Here is a 19017-nt window from a genome sequence, read left to right as displayed (position 1 = left end):
TCATTCTCTATTTCCCACATTAAGTTTCTGTCATTTCTCTGTTCCATGATTGACACTATAGTAAATCTATTTTCAATATAAAACTGTCAGGTTATAGGATAAGTGTAGTTGAAAGTTATGATGGAGGCACTATGAGTTTTACAGCAGCCTTCCTTCTATTGCTACATTTGATTTACCATGATTTTCAACAGCACAGATGGCTTGAAAATTTCATTTTTAGCATGATATAAATTCCCTCAGGTACACAGAATCAATTTTAGTATTCACATTTTCTCATTTAAAAAAAAAAAAAAGTATCTTTATGGTGCCATCTTCTTATTAGCATTCAGCATAGACACCAGCAGTGAATAGTAACAATAATATAAACATCTGGTTTTTATAAGCAGCTATCCACCAGATTACTGTGCACTTTATGAGCATGGTCTGGTCTACTGGAGCCTGATGAGATCCATCTGCCAGAGAAAGGAAAGAGCATTTTTGTTCATAGGTTTGCCAAGCTGGCAAAGAGTGCTTTACACTAAAGTTGTTGGTGGAGGGGAACCTAAATCCATCCTACTCCTACCAGTGTGATGGCAGTGTTGGCAAGAGATGTCCAGAGCCTGGAGAGGGATCACAGGTCAGCAGTAGAGCACCTGAAGAACAGCACAAAGGAACTGCAGCCACTCTAGCCAGTAAGTTGGCTTCATTTGGGGCACCAAATGACATGCCTCTACACAAACGCACGTATCGTGGGGGATACGCAACAGGAGCTGGAGATGTGCACACACCTCTAGGGCTGGGATCTTGCTGGTATCACAGAGACATGGTAGGATGGCTCCTATGACTGGAGTATTGGAATGGAAGGCTACAGGCTCTTTAGGAAGGACAGGCAGAGAGGAGGTGGGGTTGTCATGTCAATGGCCAAGTTGAGTGCATGGAGCTCTGCCTGGAATAGATGTGGAGCTGGCCCAGAGCTTATGGGTCAGCATTAAAGGGAGGGCAGGAACAGGTGACACTATAGTGTGGGTCAGAAGAGTGCATAGTGGTATTAATCCAGTACAAGTTGTCTGCTTTCATTAATTCCATCTTTTCTATTTTATTTTCTGAATAATGGATGTAAATATTGGCTTAGGTACATGCTTTGTTAACACACCTGTATGCCAGACTTCAGATTGAAAGCTTATTTTAGAACTTACTTATTTTGACCAGTTTTAGATTGGTGAAGCACACTAATTGCTCATAATCAACTTTTCTATTTCTAGCACCTTTGGGACAAGGACAGGTACTCTTTTCCAAGGAAGAACTTTTGTGAGGGAATGAAAAGACAATGATTGCTTACCTACAGTCTATTTACATAGACTTCTGTAACCATGTTTCACAAGGCAGATCCTTGGTTAACCTGAGATCCTTGGTTAACAGGAATTTTCAACCATACAAAAGACTCAGCTGAACTTTATGATTCTATGGCAGCGGACATACATGAATTACACTGATGGACAAACACCACCAGTTAGATATTGCAAATCATGAAGAAGTGACAGAGAAGGAAAAATTTTTTAAAAATTGCACAAGGAAATTTGAGGACTTGACTTTGGCAAACAAAGGGGTAATACCAACATCATTGGAAAAATAACAGAAGAAACTTTGAAAAGAAATCATATGGAAAACTACGTGCATCAGAAAATTCAAGTATCATATGATATCAGGAAGAAAGCATAAAATTAGGTGGTCTGAAATCAGATAACATAAGCTGGGGATGATGAGGAAGGAAAACATGATATTCTGACAGTCCTGCCACTTTTTCTTGCTTTAATTAATCTTGGTTTAATTTCCCAGGTAGAAAATAGAGAAGTTCCCTCCTCCTTCTGTTGTTTGTTATCTATAACCTACAGACTACTGAGTCCACCTATTCCTCTGAGACCTAGAAGGAGCCAGTCAGCACTGGGTAAAGAGTTAAATAATGATAAAACATATTTCAAGTTCACTTGGAAGGAAAGGAAAGAAGGTATAAGAGTAAGCTTGATAATTTCTGTCTGGAGCTCAGGTAATGGATGCTAACATTATCAAGGTAGAGGTCTGGAATGCACAGGGTAGTTCCTTTGCTCTATGTAGCACTGGCGAGCAATGGAATATCTACTGACTCATATTTGTATGCTCCCATGTCCTATGAACCCAAAAATCAAGTAGAAGGATGAAGGTACCTTGATCATGATTCCAGTCTTACCAACTTCTCAGAATTAATGGCTTGAAGTTTATTTTATGGTAACAGAAGTAAAAATGTATATTATGTTGAAATCATACAAATAGAAAATGTGCTATATGGAATTCAATTTTCCTCACAATTAACATAAAAAATACAATTTCCCTCTCAGAAAACATAAACTTCACTGTAGTGTTATGTAGTGTTTCTGCATGTTATTAAATATTTTTCATTTAACAGTGAATTAAATATTATTTCTAACTCCCTGTCAATGATTCAACTTGTAAAAATGAATTATTTTTGTGATAACAACTCAAAATAATTCTACTTTTTTTTGTAATGAGTTAATCACCCATATCACTAAAAAGATGAATAATTTTTCACATATCTGTATGTTAATTATTATTCTTCTCTCAAATTATCTTATAAAATATACTTTACATAGTTTGCAAACTTTTGTTACCAAATATGTATTTATTAAATATATAGTGTAATTTTCTTATTAAATCTAAATTAGATACATGTTCAAGAACTTTAATTTTGAAGAATGGTAAATGTCTGGAGCAAAACTATGAAGAGAATGATTAGCAACAATTCAATCCATAACCCCTATTTTCTTGAGTTTGTGCTTCTTCGAAAATACTAAATACACGTCTAGGAAAAAGATAATAATTTTCCTCACCTGAAACTTCTAACATCACAGTTCTTAGATGAAACAAACACAGTGCAGTACAGTGAGATATATATAGCAGAGTTGCCATTTAAATATATGAGAAGATCATTTGTTAAAAGGAAGAAAAGCAAAGAAAACCACAAAGAAAATTAATAATGGAAATGTGTTCATTGTTTCTTCCTCATCCACATTTTTCAGAAAGGATTTCATAGTAGATCACTGCATTGCTATGTCTCGTATTTACACTTCCAAATTTTTACTGAATATGTAAGAGCAAATAATCTGATACTGTGAAGGAGAATCATAAATTAAAGATGTAGTTGCCAAATAAGAAAACGTAACTCATATACTCTTCATTTAGCTACCAATTTGCAACAAGATCTACAGATCATTAGCAAAAATAAGCAAGCTACGTTTCAAGAAATCATCACGGTCAAAAGTGTTACACAAAATTTTACCTTTTTTTCTTTCTTACCTTTAAAGAAGACAAAATTCCCCTCACTGTTTTCATAAACTGCATCAATGCTTGGAGGCAGTCCCCTCCAGAAGTAGGTAATCTGCATGGGGTATCCATCCATCACCCTGTTGTTCCTGACCCTCCAAAACCACTGATCCTGGAAACCAAATAGACACATCTCTTACTACATTTATATGTGTTCAGATGCTGTCTTGAAAATACTGAATAGCCTATCCTAGCATTTTTAGAGCATGACCTTTCACTGTTTGCACAACCATATTGTGTTTGCATTCATGTCACATCCACGCATTACAAATGTGTCAGAACTAGTTGTTCCCTGAGGTGGGAACAAGCTACACATGTGAATGGTGTGTTTGCTGTAGATAGCCTTTAGCAGAACATACAGAGTGCTTTATAAGATGATGCAACTTTCTCAATTTCACTCCTATAAGGGGCCCAATTTAAAATTTGTCCTCTGACTACAAGTGCTTTAAACTGAACCATAAGCACATGTGTATGCTTAATATAATGGGCCTACAGACAGGCTTAGAAGATCAATAATTCTGCAGGCAAATTTTTTTGCAATGGCTGCTAACAGTGAAAGGTTGATAAATATATGTGTAACATTACTACATCAGTCCAATAAGAACTACAGTTTGGTGTCAGTTTTACTGCAGTGAAGATTAACAGTCTTTCTTTGTGATATTAAATAGAATGGCTACTATTACAGCCATATATATATGTGCGTGTGTGTATATATCTATAAATATATACACATAATAGGTGCTAAATCCAGTGTATGGCACAGTAGGTGGGTATCAACAAAGATATTGTTGTACCTCTTCAAGTCTTATAACAGCAACTGTTTCACCTCATTCAATATTTAGAGATGAAGGATAGGGCAAGCAAGTATTTAATTTCTTACACCTGTGTATATTTTTCAGCATTAGAATTATAGAAAACAACCCTACAAAAATAATAAAGAAAGGGCTATTTTGTCAGATATTTGTCATGGTTTTACATGGCAGTTCTTCCTGTATGGGGCAACTTGCCAAGCAAGAGAAATTCTCACAGGAATCGGCACAGCTTAGAGACAAGATGAAGACTCTGCAGGAGCAGGCTTATGATGAACTGTATTCGTCATCTTTCTAAACCCGAGATGATCACACCTCTCTTTCACAGTTTATCTTTCCAATGACTTAAAAATTAATGAATTTCCACAAAAAGTATTATCCATACAAATATAACCCAGCTCAATATATATACAAAAATACATCGCAAGCATCTGCATAAATGAGTCTAAAATTGAAAGTATTGCTTTGAGTGTCAGATTTCTGAGAAATTCACTATTAAAAAAAAAGTTCAAATAGTTACACAACCTGAAGAAAATATTATACTGGAAAGTTGCAATTGTATGGAAATAATACTAATAAAAATTCTCAGATTTTTTCATGTCTAGGTATTTTGTTGCTAGTACAATGCAGTTGCACTATTCTCATCCAATTAGATTTCTGTTTTCAGCTTTCACTTTTGTTTTATTAAAAATTACATTATAACATTTTAGGAAGGTCAACAAGACAATCTTTCAGGATTAATTGATTAAATTTCAGTAAGAGAACTGTCAAAAGGATGGGAATACAACTTAGAGATACAAGTATTTAGGAACTGAAGCATGTGTTCTGAATGCTGAAACAGATAATGCCAATCTCTGTTATTTTGTAATATACTGTGTAGATAAGACATTTGGAAGTACTTTTTTGTTGAAACAGTAATAAATGTTTAAAATCGATTTTCAGGTCAGATTTTTTTGACATCATCAATCTGGACAGTGAGAGGAATGATGTAATGATAGGCCAAACAATCCTTTTTGCTCCCCAAATTTCTATAAAACCCTCAGAAGCCAGTGTTTTCTCTGAGAATGATCTCATAAATCAGTCTATTTTTTTTTTTTTTTAATGAACAAACACGTAGCAAGCTGCATTGATTTGAAACTGCAGAATTTGTGTTACCTGCTACTATCTTTAGTGCAATGGAACACTTTAAGCTTGTCTTTCTTCACTCCCAGACAGATAACCCTTTTTGTTTGTCTGAATTTGGTTGCAAAAGCACATCTTTGAGAACAATGTTTAGTTAAAGGAAGGAACATACCTATCTCTCATAAAATGTCCTCTAACTCAGGAGGACATTGATCAGTTGTGGGCACAAAACAAGCAAGATATTTAAAGCTGAACAAAGGCTAACTACTTTGCTGAGTACAAAAGGACATAAGTACATGCATAATTGCTTCATTGAACAAAGGTCATAAATGAAATGTCCAGGCTTTCAGGAGTTTCCTGAGACAGCACACATACTCTGGAAAATCTGGATATCACTGCTATAGACAAAACTTATAAAACATTTCAGGTTGGTTTATGCATCTCACCATTCAGCTAGTAAACCAAAACCAAACTTGCAAATCATATTAATGTGTTACAAGGGAAGGATTTCTTTAGTTCTAATGAGAGAAATATTCTTTTTAATCAGACTTAAGCTACACTGTTAAATATTCAATCAATTTCATTGATTGCTTTGGTGTGGCTTGATTTGTTTTTTTTAAGGGGAAGAAAAGATATAAAACAAACAAACAAAAAAATACCCAAACTTTAAATAGTCATAGCTATATTCAGTAGTTCACAAACTTTCAAATTTTAAGATAGAGATGGCTGGAGCAGCAAGTAGTCATTTTGGTTAAAGCAATACTGCATTAGTGATTGGCTAATACCATCCCATCATGGGTAAAAGACCAAAGTGTCATTGGAACGACCTTAGTAAAGAGACTAATCATGCATTCTTGAAAGAAACAGACTCTGTAATGAACACAGATTTCACAGTGCAACACAACCTGTAAAATCAAGTCAACAAATATATTTTTCTTGAGAATGAGTTATGTCTCAGTGTTAGTGATTTGTGGAGCACATTTGCATGATTTCATTTTGATAACAAGACCAATACCATTATATTCTGCAGATTTGGTGTTGAGTTGTATGTCAAACTGTATTTCATACTTAATATTGTTGATTTGCAGTATAATAGTGAAAATATTCTTATTTCTTTATTTTGCTCAAATTCCTTAGCAAACCAATAATTTTCCCAGCTACACAATTAAAATCTTTACAATAATATAATTATGGCAAAGCTGGAATGTTTTATTCATGCACCATTGCTCCATGAATTTGTTTTTAAATGTGTATATATGTGTATATCTACATATGGTAATGTCAATACTAATGCATCAATACTCCATAATCTTTCAACAAGAAATAATTCAAGATATCTGACAAGAAATTAATTCAGCAGGGTATTAACTGCATAAATACATCCATCCTAAACTGGCACAGGCCCTTTCATATGAGACTGATTATAGAAGATTCCTAACCTTTCCTACAGTTATTTTACAGATACTTCCAACAGAATGGTATCTAAAATGGTATCATGAAAAATCAGGAATCTTCAAAATCTTTTTAAAAATATGCACCTTGTTAATTCCCAAATTCTACAAAGAAACGAGGCTACTGATTCTGCACTAATACTACTGGATTAGTGCTCAGTGAGTTATGTAAGTGGAAATGTCTTGACCAGATTTATATGTCTACAATGTACAAATCTGTTTAGAAATGAACCAGTGAACCTGACATAATGAAGCTCCCTCACTGAAACATTCTAAGGTAAGAGTCACTTGGTTGCTTATTTCTCTACATTGATTATAAAGGAAACCTAGAAACCTGGCTCCTGTTTAGATGACTGCAAAGTACAAAGTGGAAATCCAAATGCAAGCAAAACAAATACTGTTTGATGTCTGCTTTTTTTCTCATGGGTTCAACCTGTTATAATGCAAAAAACCATAAAATCAAGAAGATGATCACATAGAGCCAGATCAGGGTCCATTTAGGCCTGTACCCGTCTCCAGTGGAGTCAGTAGCAAGTTACTACAGATAAGACTTCAGCCCTGAAGTGATCAAGCAGTTGGACTAGATGACTATTGTAGGTTCTTTCCAATTGCATTACTCTACACTACTCTACAGTATCCTGTGACACTGTGACCAAAAAAAAAAAAAAAAAAGGACAATGCAATGACACCTCACTGATACACTCTCCCAGTTTCCCATCACTTGTGGTTCAGGGACCTCTTGAACCAAAGGCACTAATTTTGTGATTGATACCACTTGATGGGCTTTAACTCCTTTAGATTCTTCCCTAAACACATGCAAAGTTAGAGGATTCCCAGCTATCTGCAGAAATGTGTATAACAATGTAACAACACTTAGTGTGAAAAGCCATGAGCAATCAGGAACAGCTACAGTTGCTCACGGATGCTCAACCTTCATTCACCTTATTGCTTTTTCTTTATCACCAAGAACAGTAGCACTTTAACTGCAAGATCTAATTCAGGGTCTTTGCTGATTTATATTAAAAACATCTTGTAGATTAAATCCTTCTGCTTATTTTCAGGAAAACTTTCTACACTGTAACACATCTGGCCAATATTAAGGGTAGTAGATCTGTGACTTGAAAGATCTTCCTGGGCCACCACCTTTAATGTCTAAATATTCCATTTTGAAGCATAGTTGTAGACTTAACATACCATGTTCTCTGTTCTACAGGATGGAATCCTGTAGGCTCCTTATTTTCCTCATCTATTTACATGACACAGCAATAATCATGAACAATGGGGTATTGCTTTTCAGTAAGAACCCTACAGGTTTCCACAAAACTAAAATTCTGTAAATTTATAATTTTAGCATTTTTATGGTCTCATTTAAACCGTCAGAAGTAGGCACATGATTTGTCAATAGATGCAATTTTAGAGAATCAGCAGATATCTGGAAATGTCTGAGAGCAGAAGTGAAAGTCTGGACCATTTAGAAGTTTGGTGAAGGTAGGTATTGGCAGAGGTTGATGGAATAATTTGTTTGTGTAAATTCAATTTTCTTGGCTCACTTTCGTATCAACATACTGGACTCAACGATTTTAGACTGCCACAGTTCAAACTCTGGAACTCAAGAAACTCCAACATGTGGCTGTAAAGCATGCCAAGGATCTTTCTGAAGTATCAGATGGGATAGGCTCTGCTTATAGAAAGAATGTGTCATTTCAGCACATATAAGTAAATATATTTTATTTATCTTAAACAAAGTTATATTTACCAGAAATTTTATTACCTGCATTTTGTTAAACAGGTACAATTACTGTAAACATGTTTTCACAGAAAGTTTACTATTATTGAAATTCAAAAGAGATTCTAAGATTCTAAGATTGACTCTTAGAAAGCTCTTTCACACTTTAAGTAAACAGCTCGAAACAGCTTCTCTGGTAAAACACTTCTCAGTGTATTTGTTTATGTTGAATAAACACAATTTTGTCTCTTTTGAAAAACTTTGCCTTTCCCACAATGTTGGTTAAATATACTTTTTGTTATTTTCTTTCTCCAAAAGATTAACTACTGCAGGCAGGTTGAACACATAACTTGTCAAATGCACTCCAATTCAAAGCCTGGCAAACAGCTACACTGAATGCATAGCTTTTAGTTTCTTTCCTTCCTGGCTCACCAGTGATGCTTTGTAAGCATCTGTACTTAACTAATTGCTTAAAAAATATGGATCACTCCTGTGCTGCTGGAATCTGGCATAATAATGGATCATTAAATATTATGACTACAGACATACTAAGCAAATTGAACTGGGACAACTATTCCCTGTTCAAAAAGCAGAACTGAAACAAGAAAACAAACAAAAATCAAAATTTAATTTAAAAGAGAGAAGAAATATATCTAAGAACCAGAAAATGGGCATTGAGTAAGGAGAGACTGTAAGCTGTTTCAAAAGGATGGATAAAAAGTAGTGGATATGGATATGATGGATAAAGGGTAATAGTAGAATGAAGAAGTAGAGGCAGTCACTCAAATTGAATGTTATGAAATTTTATTTAGAAGAAAGGACACTTCTGAGAAAAAAAAAAAATAAGGCTTTTTAGAGAAAACAAACTGAAACAAGATTATACATAAATGATTCTGCACTGTCAGTAAATGTTTTAGGTATTTTTTTCTATGCATATGAAGGGACTAAAATATTGTATATTGCGTGTAATCATAGCAAACACCTTCCTCAAAAAAGCACTTCTTTATTAACAGCTCAGAGAATCTTGAATAGTAGAGTTAGAGTCAAAGAATCTGGTTTATAATGTATAATTTTCATATTTTGTTGTTAGATAAAGTCTCCTCCTACTTTTAGAATATATGACTTTTTCATGAAGATTGTGTAAATTATTTTTCATGTTGCATTCTGTGAATGTTTAAATCTGTACTCCTATAAAAAATTGACTTAAATTTCAGCATTTATTCTCAGCTTAAGGAACAGATTTCAGGTTCCTTAAGGGACACAACTAATGTGTACGAGAATTGAAAACAATATCCAGGTATTTTGATTCAACCATAATACACAAACCAGAGGAGATTTTAGTGCAAAATTAATGGAGCTTTCTTCTTTGAGCACTTCATTTTCTCCTATATCTCTAGATCAACATTAAAACATTAATTGGCTACAAACTGTCTAGAGCTCTGACCTTTGTTTTATACCTAATGAACTCTATCTACAATTCTGTAATGACATGTGGCACTCTGACTCAGAGGATCAAATGACACCCATTAAAAACAGAAAGATTGCCTATCTGATAGACATTCTAAAAAATCTAAAAAGAGTGAGAAAGAATAAAAAAAAACAGAATCCTTTAAGGTGTTAACTTTTGTAACTACCCAGAGATGAAGGCAGGAAAAGATTTAAGGCAGATAATGAGAGAGGTGCAAAACAAGGATAAATTGAAACTGTAAATAATATTTTGACTATGATCATAAAAACATGTGTGAACATGCAGTAGTTTGTGAAATGCCCTGGCATTGTACACCAAAAATTTCTGTGTGAATTTCTCTCTGACTTGATGTTAAAGTGTGTGTATATATATATATATATATAGTTCTGTTAACAACATTCCCTTAACAAGATGGAATGTTTAATATCTTATACCTGATAGAGAAAGAAGTTTTACAATGGTTAGATTCCACAGGATTACTGCTTGGTCTATTCTATTTGGAAAAAAAGGGCAAATAAACACAATACTTCTGCCCTAAATAAATGTTAATAAACTACTGAATTGCAATTGATACTGTAGATTAATATTATTGAAAAAAATACGTCATTGAGGTTTGTCTTCTCCCATAAGCATACTCTGATCAGGTGCAAAAGCAAGCCTTTGTCAGTGTAAGTTTACACATACCCAGCAGCTAAGCAAAACAACAGCAGCAGCAGACATTCAGCCAAATGAGTAACCTAATTTTTTTCTCATCTGAGCATTTAGGAAAAAGAACAAAAGCAAATAGTGGTTAACAATACTCTAAGGTGCTTAGTAATTTTAAATTCTTCTCTTCCAGAGAAAGAAGAGTTCCAGTTATGTACAGAGAAACTTACCAAAGAACAGAACCTGCAGAGACTATATTTAAGGACTGTGATTGAAGAGACAATAAAGTTCCCCTACTACACACTTTCATGGGAGTATTAAGAAACTTCCTGAACTTGGGAAATGCAAGATATAGTTATTGTATCTAAGTCAAAATAGATTGGGAATATCCTTTAAAAATCTTAATCTAATCTCAAAAGACACTTTTCCACGTCTTCTTCATCAGTTTATATGAATACGTCAGGGAATCTCAGTGCTGGTAATACTGGGCCTGTGACCTGTGGAATTAAAGTCTTCGTGCCTGCTCATTTGAGGAATTCCACTATGTCTTTAGTGACATCCATTTTCAACATTCCAAATTTGGAATTTATAGCATCTAAGCCAAAGGACATCACTGCACAGAATAGGAAAAAAATAAAATTCTTTTTAGTAACTTTCTGTGAAATAATTTTCATGGAGCAGAAAAAAAAAGAAGATACAGTCCAGGGGATTTAAGTACAGAAAAATATTAGCACAATTCAGTTATGAGAAGGACTGCTGAAATAATGCTTTTTTCTGTTTTGCCTTTTTTTTTTTCCCTCCAATGTAGTATTTGCAATGAAATATATAGATTAACCCTACTTCAGTTCATACTTAATTCCACAGCAGAAAACATTCTATTTATATTGGAATCAGACATTAAATAGCTGCTACCCATCTAGCTCATTTTAGGAAACAATTAACTAGACTACTCTATACACACATGGAATACTTTAGCTCAGCTTATTATTAAACTGATTGACATTAGGGACAAACAAAGCTGCTTTAAAACTAAAAAGGTCTGTTATCCATTCATTAACAGATGGATGTACAATGCATTGAAGATGACTTATTTGAACTTATAGGAAAGATTCATCTTTCCTAATGTGTTTGAGACAACAGCATGGTCCTAATAGGGTAAAAATGTGGTCTAAGAGCAACTGTGAGAGGTCAGCACATTTAACACTGCACAGAAAAACCTCGGCACTTTCTTGTTGAGATTCTGAACCTCCTGGTAATCTCATCACTGGAAATGAGACCATCCCACTGGATTCCTAACAGAGTTGCAAAAACATCACCAAATGCTTGTTCTGTTGCTCCCTTACTTTTCCAAGCAAAGAATTTACCTCCTTGATGCAATTTATTAAGCACTGTTAATTACCATTTATTGTTGGTACCTAATCAGACACTGAAGCACTCCTGCAGACAAATTAAAACTGTTGTTTGTTATGAACTTATTTTTTTCTTTAATAACACGTTAAGGCTAACTAACACCATGAACAACAGAACTAACTGCTGTGACTCAGCACAGGAGCAAGTGAAAATGGTAAATGGCAAGTGAAAATGGCAAACTTATCCCATTGTTGTTTATGGTAAGTGCTAAACTGAGCATCCTTTAAAGAATATGTCTTCAGCTAAGCTGAAGTTCCCCGGTGTAAATATATTTTCAAGAGGAAAAACAATGAAGTAATTTTTTTCTAGGAAATCTTTACTAAGGACTAACATTTTTTTTCTTTATGTGTTCTTTATTTGCTGTTCCATACTACTGATGAATTAAAGTGACGTCAAGTAATTTATTCATGGTCAAAAAAATGGCACTGTTCATGTTAAAATCTGCCTTCTTGGCATCTTATTCTGAGTCCTAACTATTGGCCTCTTTCGCTCATTTGAGATATGTGCAAAACTGTTTTTCATCTCCCATGTTGAAATCTATAGCCATGCTTCTTTTGAAAAACCTAAAGTAATCTGGTAATTAGATTTCAAAGATTAGGGAAACATGAAAAAACCCCAAACATTTATTATTCCAGAGGACAAAAAGGGTTATGATGTTCCATATGCACTCTGACTCTTTTCACAAGAGAAGCCTCTTATTTTCCTCCCTAATTTATAAATTGTTGTACAGATCTCCTTCATGGACTGCATATATAACAAAATTGCAATGCGCAGTCTTGCTCATCTGATGTCTGGGTTATGCATCAGGAAAACAGGATGTATCAAGAGGAACTATGACAGAAGATGGAGCAAAAATACCTCCTTTACATTCAACATCAAATTCTAAAATATGGTCAATTAGCCAAAACATTTGCAATCCCTCTGAAACCTCTCCTGGTTTTTGTAGTAATTTCAATAAAGTACTACCAGCTGCAGTTGAGTATTCCCACTTTCAGTGTTGCATAATGACAGATCCAAGATGCAGAGTTTCTCCTCCTTTATTTTGTCTTTTTATTTCTTCCTTTTTCTATATTTTCCTTTTTCTCTGATGCATACTTTGGTCATTTGTTCAGGGTCCCAGTGCTGGCAGAGGGAGGTGCAGAGTAGCCTCCATGAAGAGAGGCCAGGGCTGACCTGTGCCTGACTCCTCCAGGGCACAGCTGAGCCCCTCAGCTAAGCTGATGTCTCTGTGATAACACGTTTAAGAAAGGGCAAAACCATGGCTCCCTACTCAGAGGGGTTTTTTAATATCCAAAACAGTTTCGTGATAAGCAGCAGATTTGAGGTATTTCTGATTTTTTTTCCCAATACACAAATACTGCATGTCTGACAACAAGCTATACAAGAATTCTGAAGTTGTTCAACAAACTTTCAATAGCACCCATTCATTTTTTAAACTAGATCCTGAAAATCACTCTTCTGTGCAATATTTTTCTCATTTGAGGGACAACATTCATTGTTCAGCTATCTCACATTGGTGTTATTTTGTCTAAAATCATCCACACAGAAAGAAGATAAAACTATTCATATTTTTGGAATCATAGAATCATAGAATCATTATGGTTGGAAAAGAGTTCTAAGATCATCAAGACCAACTTTCGAAAGAATATCACCATGCCCAGTAAATCATATAATGAATATACGTGTGAAGTTTCTTTTGGATAGGAAGGGAAGGGAAGGGAAGGAAGGGAAGGGAAGGGAAGGGAAGGGAAGGAAGGAAGGGAAGGAAGGGAAGGGAAGGGAAGGGAAGGGAAGGGAAGGGAAGGGAAGGGAAGGGAAGGGAAAAACATTTAGGTGGGTTTCTGTATTCCTAACTGAATTGAGCATTTCAATTCATTCTGATTTTGTCCAAATAACTAAACTGACTGAGACTATAAAATGTTCCCATTGCCACATGGTGATGATCCAGTATGAAGAAACAAACAGACTGACATGAAAGAGGCACGATAAACAACTGTAAAGACATCAAATCTAGGCTTGCAGCCAGGAATCTCTGGAACGCTCATATTCCCTCTAACGCTGTGTAGGTAACTGCACATATCCATGAAGTACTTCACAGGACCATCATCCACATGATGAACATTAGTCCTTTACAGAGCAGTTAACTATTTATTTCTTCAGTAGGGATTGCACTTTGAGGCTACAAAACCAGCAATATTCCTGAACTGTCTCAGCTTTGAAGTTTTTTTTAAAAAGCATAGCTGTAGATTTCAGCATCAGCAATAGCCATAGAGAAAAACAGACCATTAGGAGTGGTATATCCAGAAACAAGCAGCCAACAGTTATATCTCTCATGACAATGAAAATATGAAAATTATAGATATTCGGTTATCTTTACTCACTGAATCTGTCACTCAGATACAGGGATTAGGTCATGAAGAAAGTGCAGGAATTTCTAACAGTGAATATGTAATACTGCAAACTACATCTGATTACATATAAGATGGGAATGTACAATTTAAAGTAGTAAATGACTGCAGGTGTTACAAAGGGTTGGCCAGACATCACCACAAAACATCATCAAAGTCTCCATTGTGCTAAGATTGAGGAGAAACACTGGTGAACTGTAAGGGAGAACAGGAAAGGATTGAACTCTGTCATTATCAAGTATAACCTTTGACCTAATACAATCTAGTCTCCTTGGTAAAGATATTTTCACTGGACAGATACATCAAGTCATTACTAAAAATGGTCTCTGTGTCATTTTAATTTATTGACTGAAATTGTAGTATAATAGAATTTGATTTTGTATACAAAACCAGGTTTTTATTTCATATACTTGGTATTACAAGCTAATTTGTTGTTTCTTGTGTGATTTTACCTAATACACATTACTCAAAATAGATAGTCTCCCTGCCATGTCAAAGGTATTTATAATGAGTGAAATCTTCAGTCTATTACAGTCAATGGAGTTTTTTCCCATTATTTTCAACTAGGCCAAATTTTCATTCAGTAGTCAAGGAAAGTAACACTTAAAAAAGTATTCAAGCTATAGCTTATATAAAAAGAAGAAAATACACTATTTAGGTAATTAACAGATTAATATCTGTTATATTTTTCAATACATTGTCAATAGTGTGAATATTTGCTAAGGTGTTGAAAAAATAAACACACACGTTGTTTTACATCATTTAAGATCTTGACTGTTTAGTAGTGCAGCGTTTTGCACAGGAAACAGCTAATTCAGAGTAACAAATGAGAATAGCTTATTTTCATTTAAACCACTGCTAAAGTTCTGCATTATGGACTCACAATCCCTTGAAAGGGGAAAAAAAAGAATCAAAGAAAAAAAAATATACAAATACTGCTAGAACATAAAGCTTTGGCTTGAAATCAAGATTATGCAAATATAAGCAAATAATACCACTGCTTGAAAAACCTAACATTACAAGCCAGTCCAATTGTTTCCCAAAATGTTTACCTAAATTAGTTGAAAGATCACAATTTTATACAACAGGAAATTTTAATTAAGCCTTGTGCTTGAAATGTTTTTTCAATTACTCCCTTTGGTTCCATTAGGATGTAGCCCCAATTAAAATGCATTGTTAATATTACAAGATAACACTTGCTGGTACAAACTTGAAGATATGCCTCCATGTAATTTTAGATAATTCCTTGCTGTGAGTTTTTTTCAATTATTTTTTGTCAATAACGTTTTTTTCTACTCTCTTGCCAATGAAATATTTTTAATCAGTTCACTCAAGCACTGAGCCTCTGAAGACAGGCAAGTTCCAAAAAATGAAATACCTTTTGTACCCTAGAACTCAGTTAAAGCTTTTTGTTATTTTGTATTTTGCTATACTAAAATAACATGTGAAAAATTAATAGGGTCAGAAAAAATTAATAGAGACAGAATCCTCTGTCTGTAGCAAACAGATATTGTAACTACTTGTAACTAAACAAATTGTAATATTTGTAACTAAATTGTAAATATTTGTAACTAAACAAATATTGTAAGGGAAAAAAAATCAGGATTTGATCTTTCCACTTTAATTTACATCATTAGTCCTTACTCAAGTGATAATGCTCATTGAGAGTATGTATTTTTCCCACTGAGATTCTCTGTCTATTGCTGAGTTATTAATAAGTAGTCAATTTACCAAATTAGAGTCTTTTCACATGCATTTGTTTATCTGTATTTTTAATGTCTTTCACTTATTTACTAGTGCTATGCAGAACTATAATTATTCCGCATTCCTTACATTTGATAGTATGTACCACTTGTTTTGATCCAAACCACAATGAAGTTAATGGTCAAGTAGATTTCAGAACAAGCTCTTGACACATGGGGAGCAAAAAAGGAACAGTTATGATCAGTGACTAAGAAAAAGAGCAATTCTAAATGCACAAGTCACACCACATAAACAAGCTATGATTTGTTGGAGGAGCATGTGGATTATTTTGGTAAGCAAGAAAAAAGTAAGAATTCTACTTTTTTTATTCTCTGTTGTTAGAAGTACTTTCCTAAGAGTACATAAAAACTTGTCCAACTATATCCTTTTGCATAAAGAGAGTAACAGAGATCTTCAGATTCCTCCAATTCCACTCTATTTTAAACAATGCTTCTAAAGAATGACTAATTCTTGGAATTGTGGTCTGTGATTTACAAATATTTAGTATCAGGTTTTTTAGTATTTATTAGATTAAAACTAAATCAGAAACAAGAATTTGTTAAGATCCACATTTAACTGCCCAAATCTTCAAAACATTGTCCCAAAGCCTACCACTACATTTGTGTATCAATTCACACAATTCACTCCAGTATTCCTGCTAAATTCAGTGTCCAACTCTCTGCGAAATCCCTTGAAGAGACTGAAGTACTCCTTTTTATCTGCAAGTCCTCTGTGTGTTAGGGAGTACACCTTGTGGGTATTAATGGCTCATCTTGATGTGGTGAGAGTCTCACAGAGACAGGACCAAGGCAGTCTTTGAATAAAGAGTTTTAGCCCAGAGCCTGACCCCAGGAAGGAGGGTGATTTCCTCTGAAAGCTGAGCCAGGGAAAGGAGACAGCAGAGGATCTGTCTCACACAGCTGGAAGGGGTGGATATTCCCTCCCCTGCACTCCTCTTGTTAGTCCTTTGTGAGCAGTTGCCACACACCCCAATCTCCTCTGCCTTGTCTCTTTTTCTGAGCTGAATGCAGAAATCATTAAACAGTCTCCTGGCCATCTAGCTATTGCTTCTGGTGGCCATATTCCAAAAGAGATGATGAAGGAAATGCTGCTGTGAAGTGAGTAGGGGCAACAGTCAAATTTCAGCAGATTCACAGAATCTGGCTGAGTTTAGAAGGGACATCTGGAGATTTCAGGGAAGTGTGAAGAAATACTTGAAACTTCCCTTGGAGTTAAGTGGAGAAAATAGGTAGGATAAGCAATTTGGGAGGCTATGACTTTTTAGTTCTTATATTTCAGTCGCTACACAAAATCACGGAAGGGTTGAAGTTTGAAGGCACCTCTGGAGATCCAATTCACTCCTTTACTTAAAGCAGAACAATCTACAGACAGCTGACCAGGTCTATGTCCAGTCAACTTTTAAGTATCTTTCAAGATGGAGACTCCACAACCTCTGGAAAACCTGTTTCCATTTTTAACCTGTGTTTCCAATAAAAAAAAAAATTCTTACGTTTAAATTCAAATCAGACAAATCATTCTGCCTTGTTTTTCTCTCAGGGAGAATAAATTCAGAAGAATATTAGTCTGTAAGCTCAATGTAATGTCTCAACACAGTTATTAAATCTTCCTAAACTTTATTGCAATACATATAATCCAAGCTCACAGTATGGAGGTAGTCAATTAACAGGTACCACTGTGCCATGCAAAAAGTGGTATTATGAGAAATAATAATATATTTTGCATGTGAGGGTTTATTTGTGTCAAGATAGTGTGAGAAATTACATATGAACAAGATGGTAACACCCCCCATTAGATGAAATGCTTGTGTGGTGCACTCATGGGGTCCACAGTCAAAGACACCAGTGTCTAAAGGATTAGCTACCCCTCAGAAAAATCTGAACCACATGTATTTTGCAACTGTTTGGCCTCAGAGGATAGACTGTATCTAATTAAAAGCAAAGCACATATGATGGACATGAGAGAAGCTCAGTACCATCTGCTCTACTGATTAAATCCTTTTACACCACACTGTTTGCCAGTGAAAAAGTAGCCTTTTGGAATAAAATAGTATTCTCTCTTCTGACAAATCTAAAACCCTGTCGAAGATCCTGAGTTGATCATCCTTCTAAGGTTATACTTTATAATGGGCTACTACATGAATAACAAGAATTTTATTAGACAGATAGTATAGATCAATTATTAGTTCAAGTTGCGTATAAATTTCAGTGAGATATATATCACTTCCATTGATACCTTTGTCAAAAAAGACCTAAATATAGCTATGATTTTTTTAGAACTTTCTATTAATAAAATTAATACATATATATACATATATGTCTGTAGGTTAGTAGGTGCTAGATAATAAGTACAGTTATGACTGGGATGACATCTTTCTAACTGTGTAATAAAGTCCAAGAAAACCTTTTAAAAAGTGAGAAGGTAAAAGGATTTTAAACTGAACTATCCAGGTACAATTAACAACTAGGTGATTATATCCTTGCCTGAATTCCTCTGCAGCTGGATGGAATATACTACCTACTTTCCATACAGTGAGGAACAAACTGTGCTTCCTATTTTAAACCTGTGAATGTGTTAGCTAAAAACCTTTCCCTGTTTAGAAGCACACTGAAAGGCCAGGGTAACATTTGGAGAATACTTTTACATCTCTCAGTGGAAGTATTCAATTATCAAAAACAGACAGGCTATGACTTTTTGATATCTCAGCATGTCCCTGCTTTTATCCTTCATGACATCGTGCAATTTGTTTTTGTGTCACAGAACATTCATGTTGTACATTTCCAGTGAGCTTGATCTACTATGATACACTGAAGGCTCCTCTGAGCTTTTGCTGTTTTTCTCCTTCCTTTTCAACACACAACCT

At 34.8% G+C, this 19017-nt stretch overlaps 1 protein-coding gene across 2 annotated transcripts in view; it reads right to left on the bottom strand.

The window, feature by feature from the left end:
- Positions 1-19017, bottom strand: part of MMP16 (matrix metallopeptidase 16) — a 177005-nt gene that overhangs the window by 24079 nt on the left and 133909 nt on the right. For both annotated transcript variants that reach the window (XM_050317476.1, XM_050317487.1), the window contains one exon: positions 3328-3466. In XM_050317476.1, the coding sequence (XP_050173433.1) occupies positions 3328-3466 (139 nt within the window). The remainder of the gene's footprint in view (positions 1-3327; positions 3467-19017) is intronic.

Source organism: Myiozetetes cayanensis, unplaced genomic scaffold, assembly GCF_022539395.1.
Source record: "Myiozetetes cayanensis isolate MyiCay16 unplaced genomic scaffold, myiCay2020 scf1, whole genome shotgun sequence".
In the NCBI taxonomy this organism is placed as follows: Eukaryota; Metazoa; Chordata; class Aves; order Passeriformes; family Tyrannidae; genus Myiozetetes; species Myiozetetes cayanensis.
The sequence above is the reverse complement of the archived record's forward strand: the minus strand, read 5'-3'. Positions and strand labels throughout refer to the sequence as shown.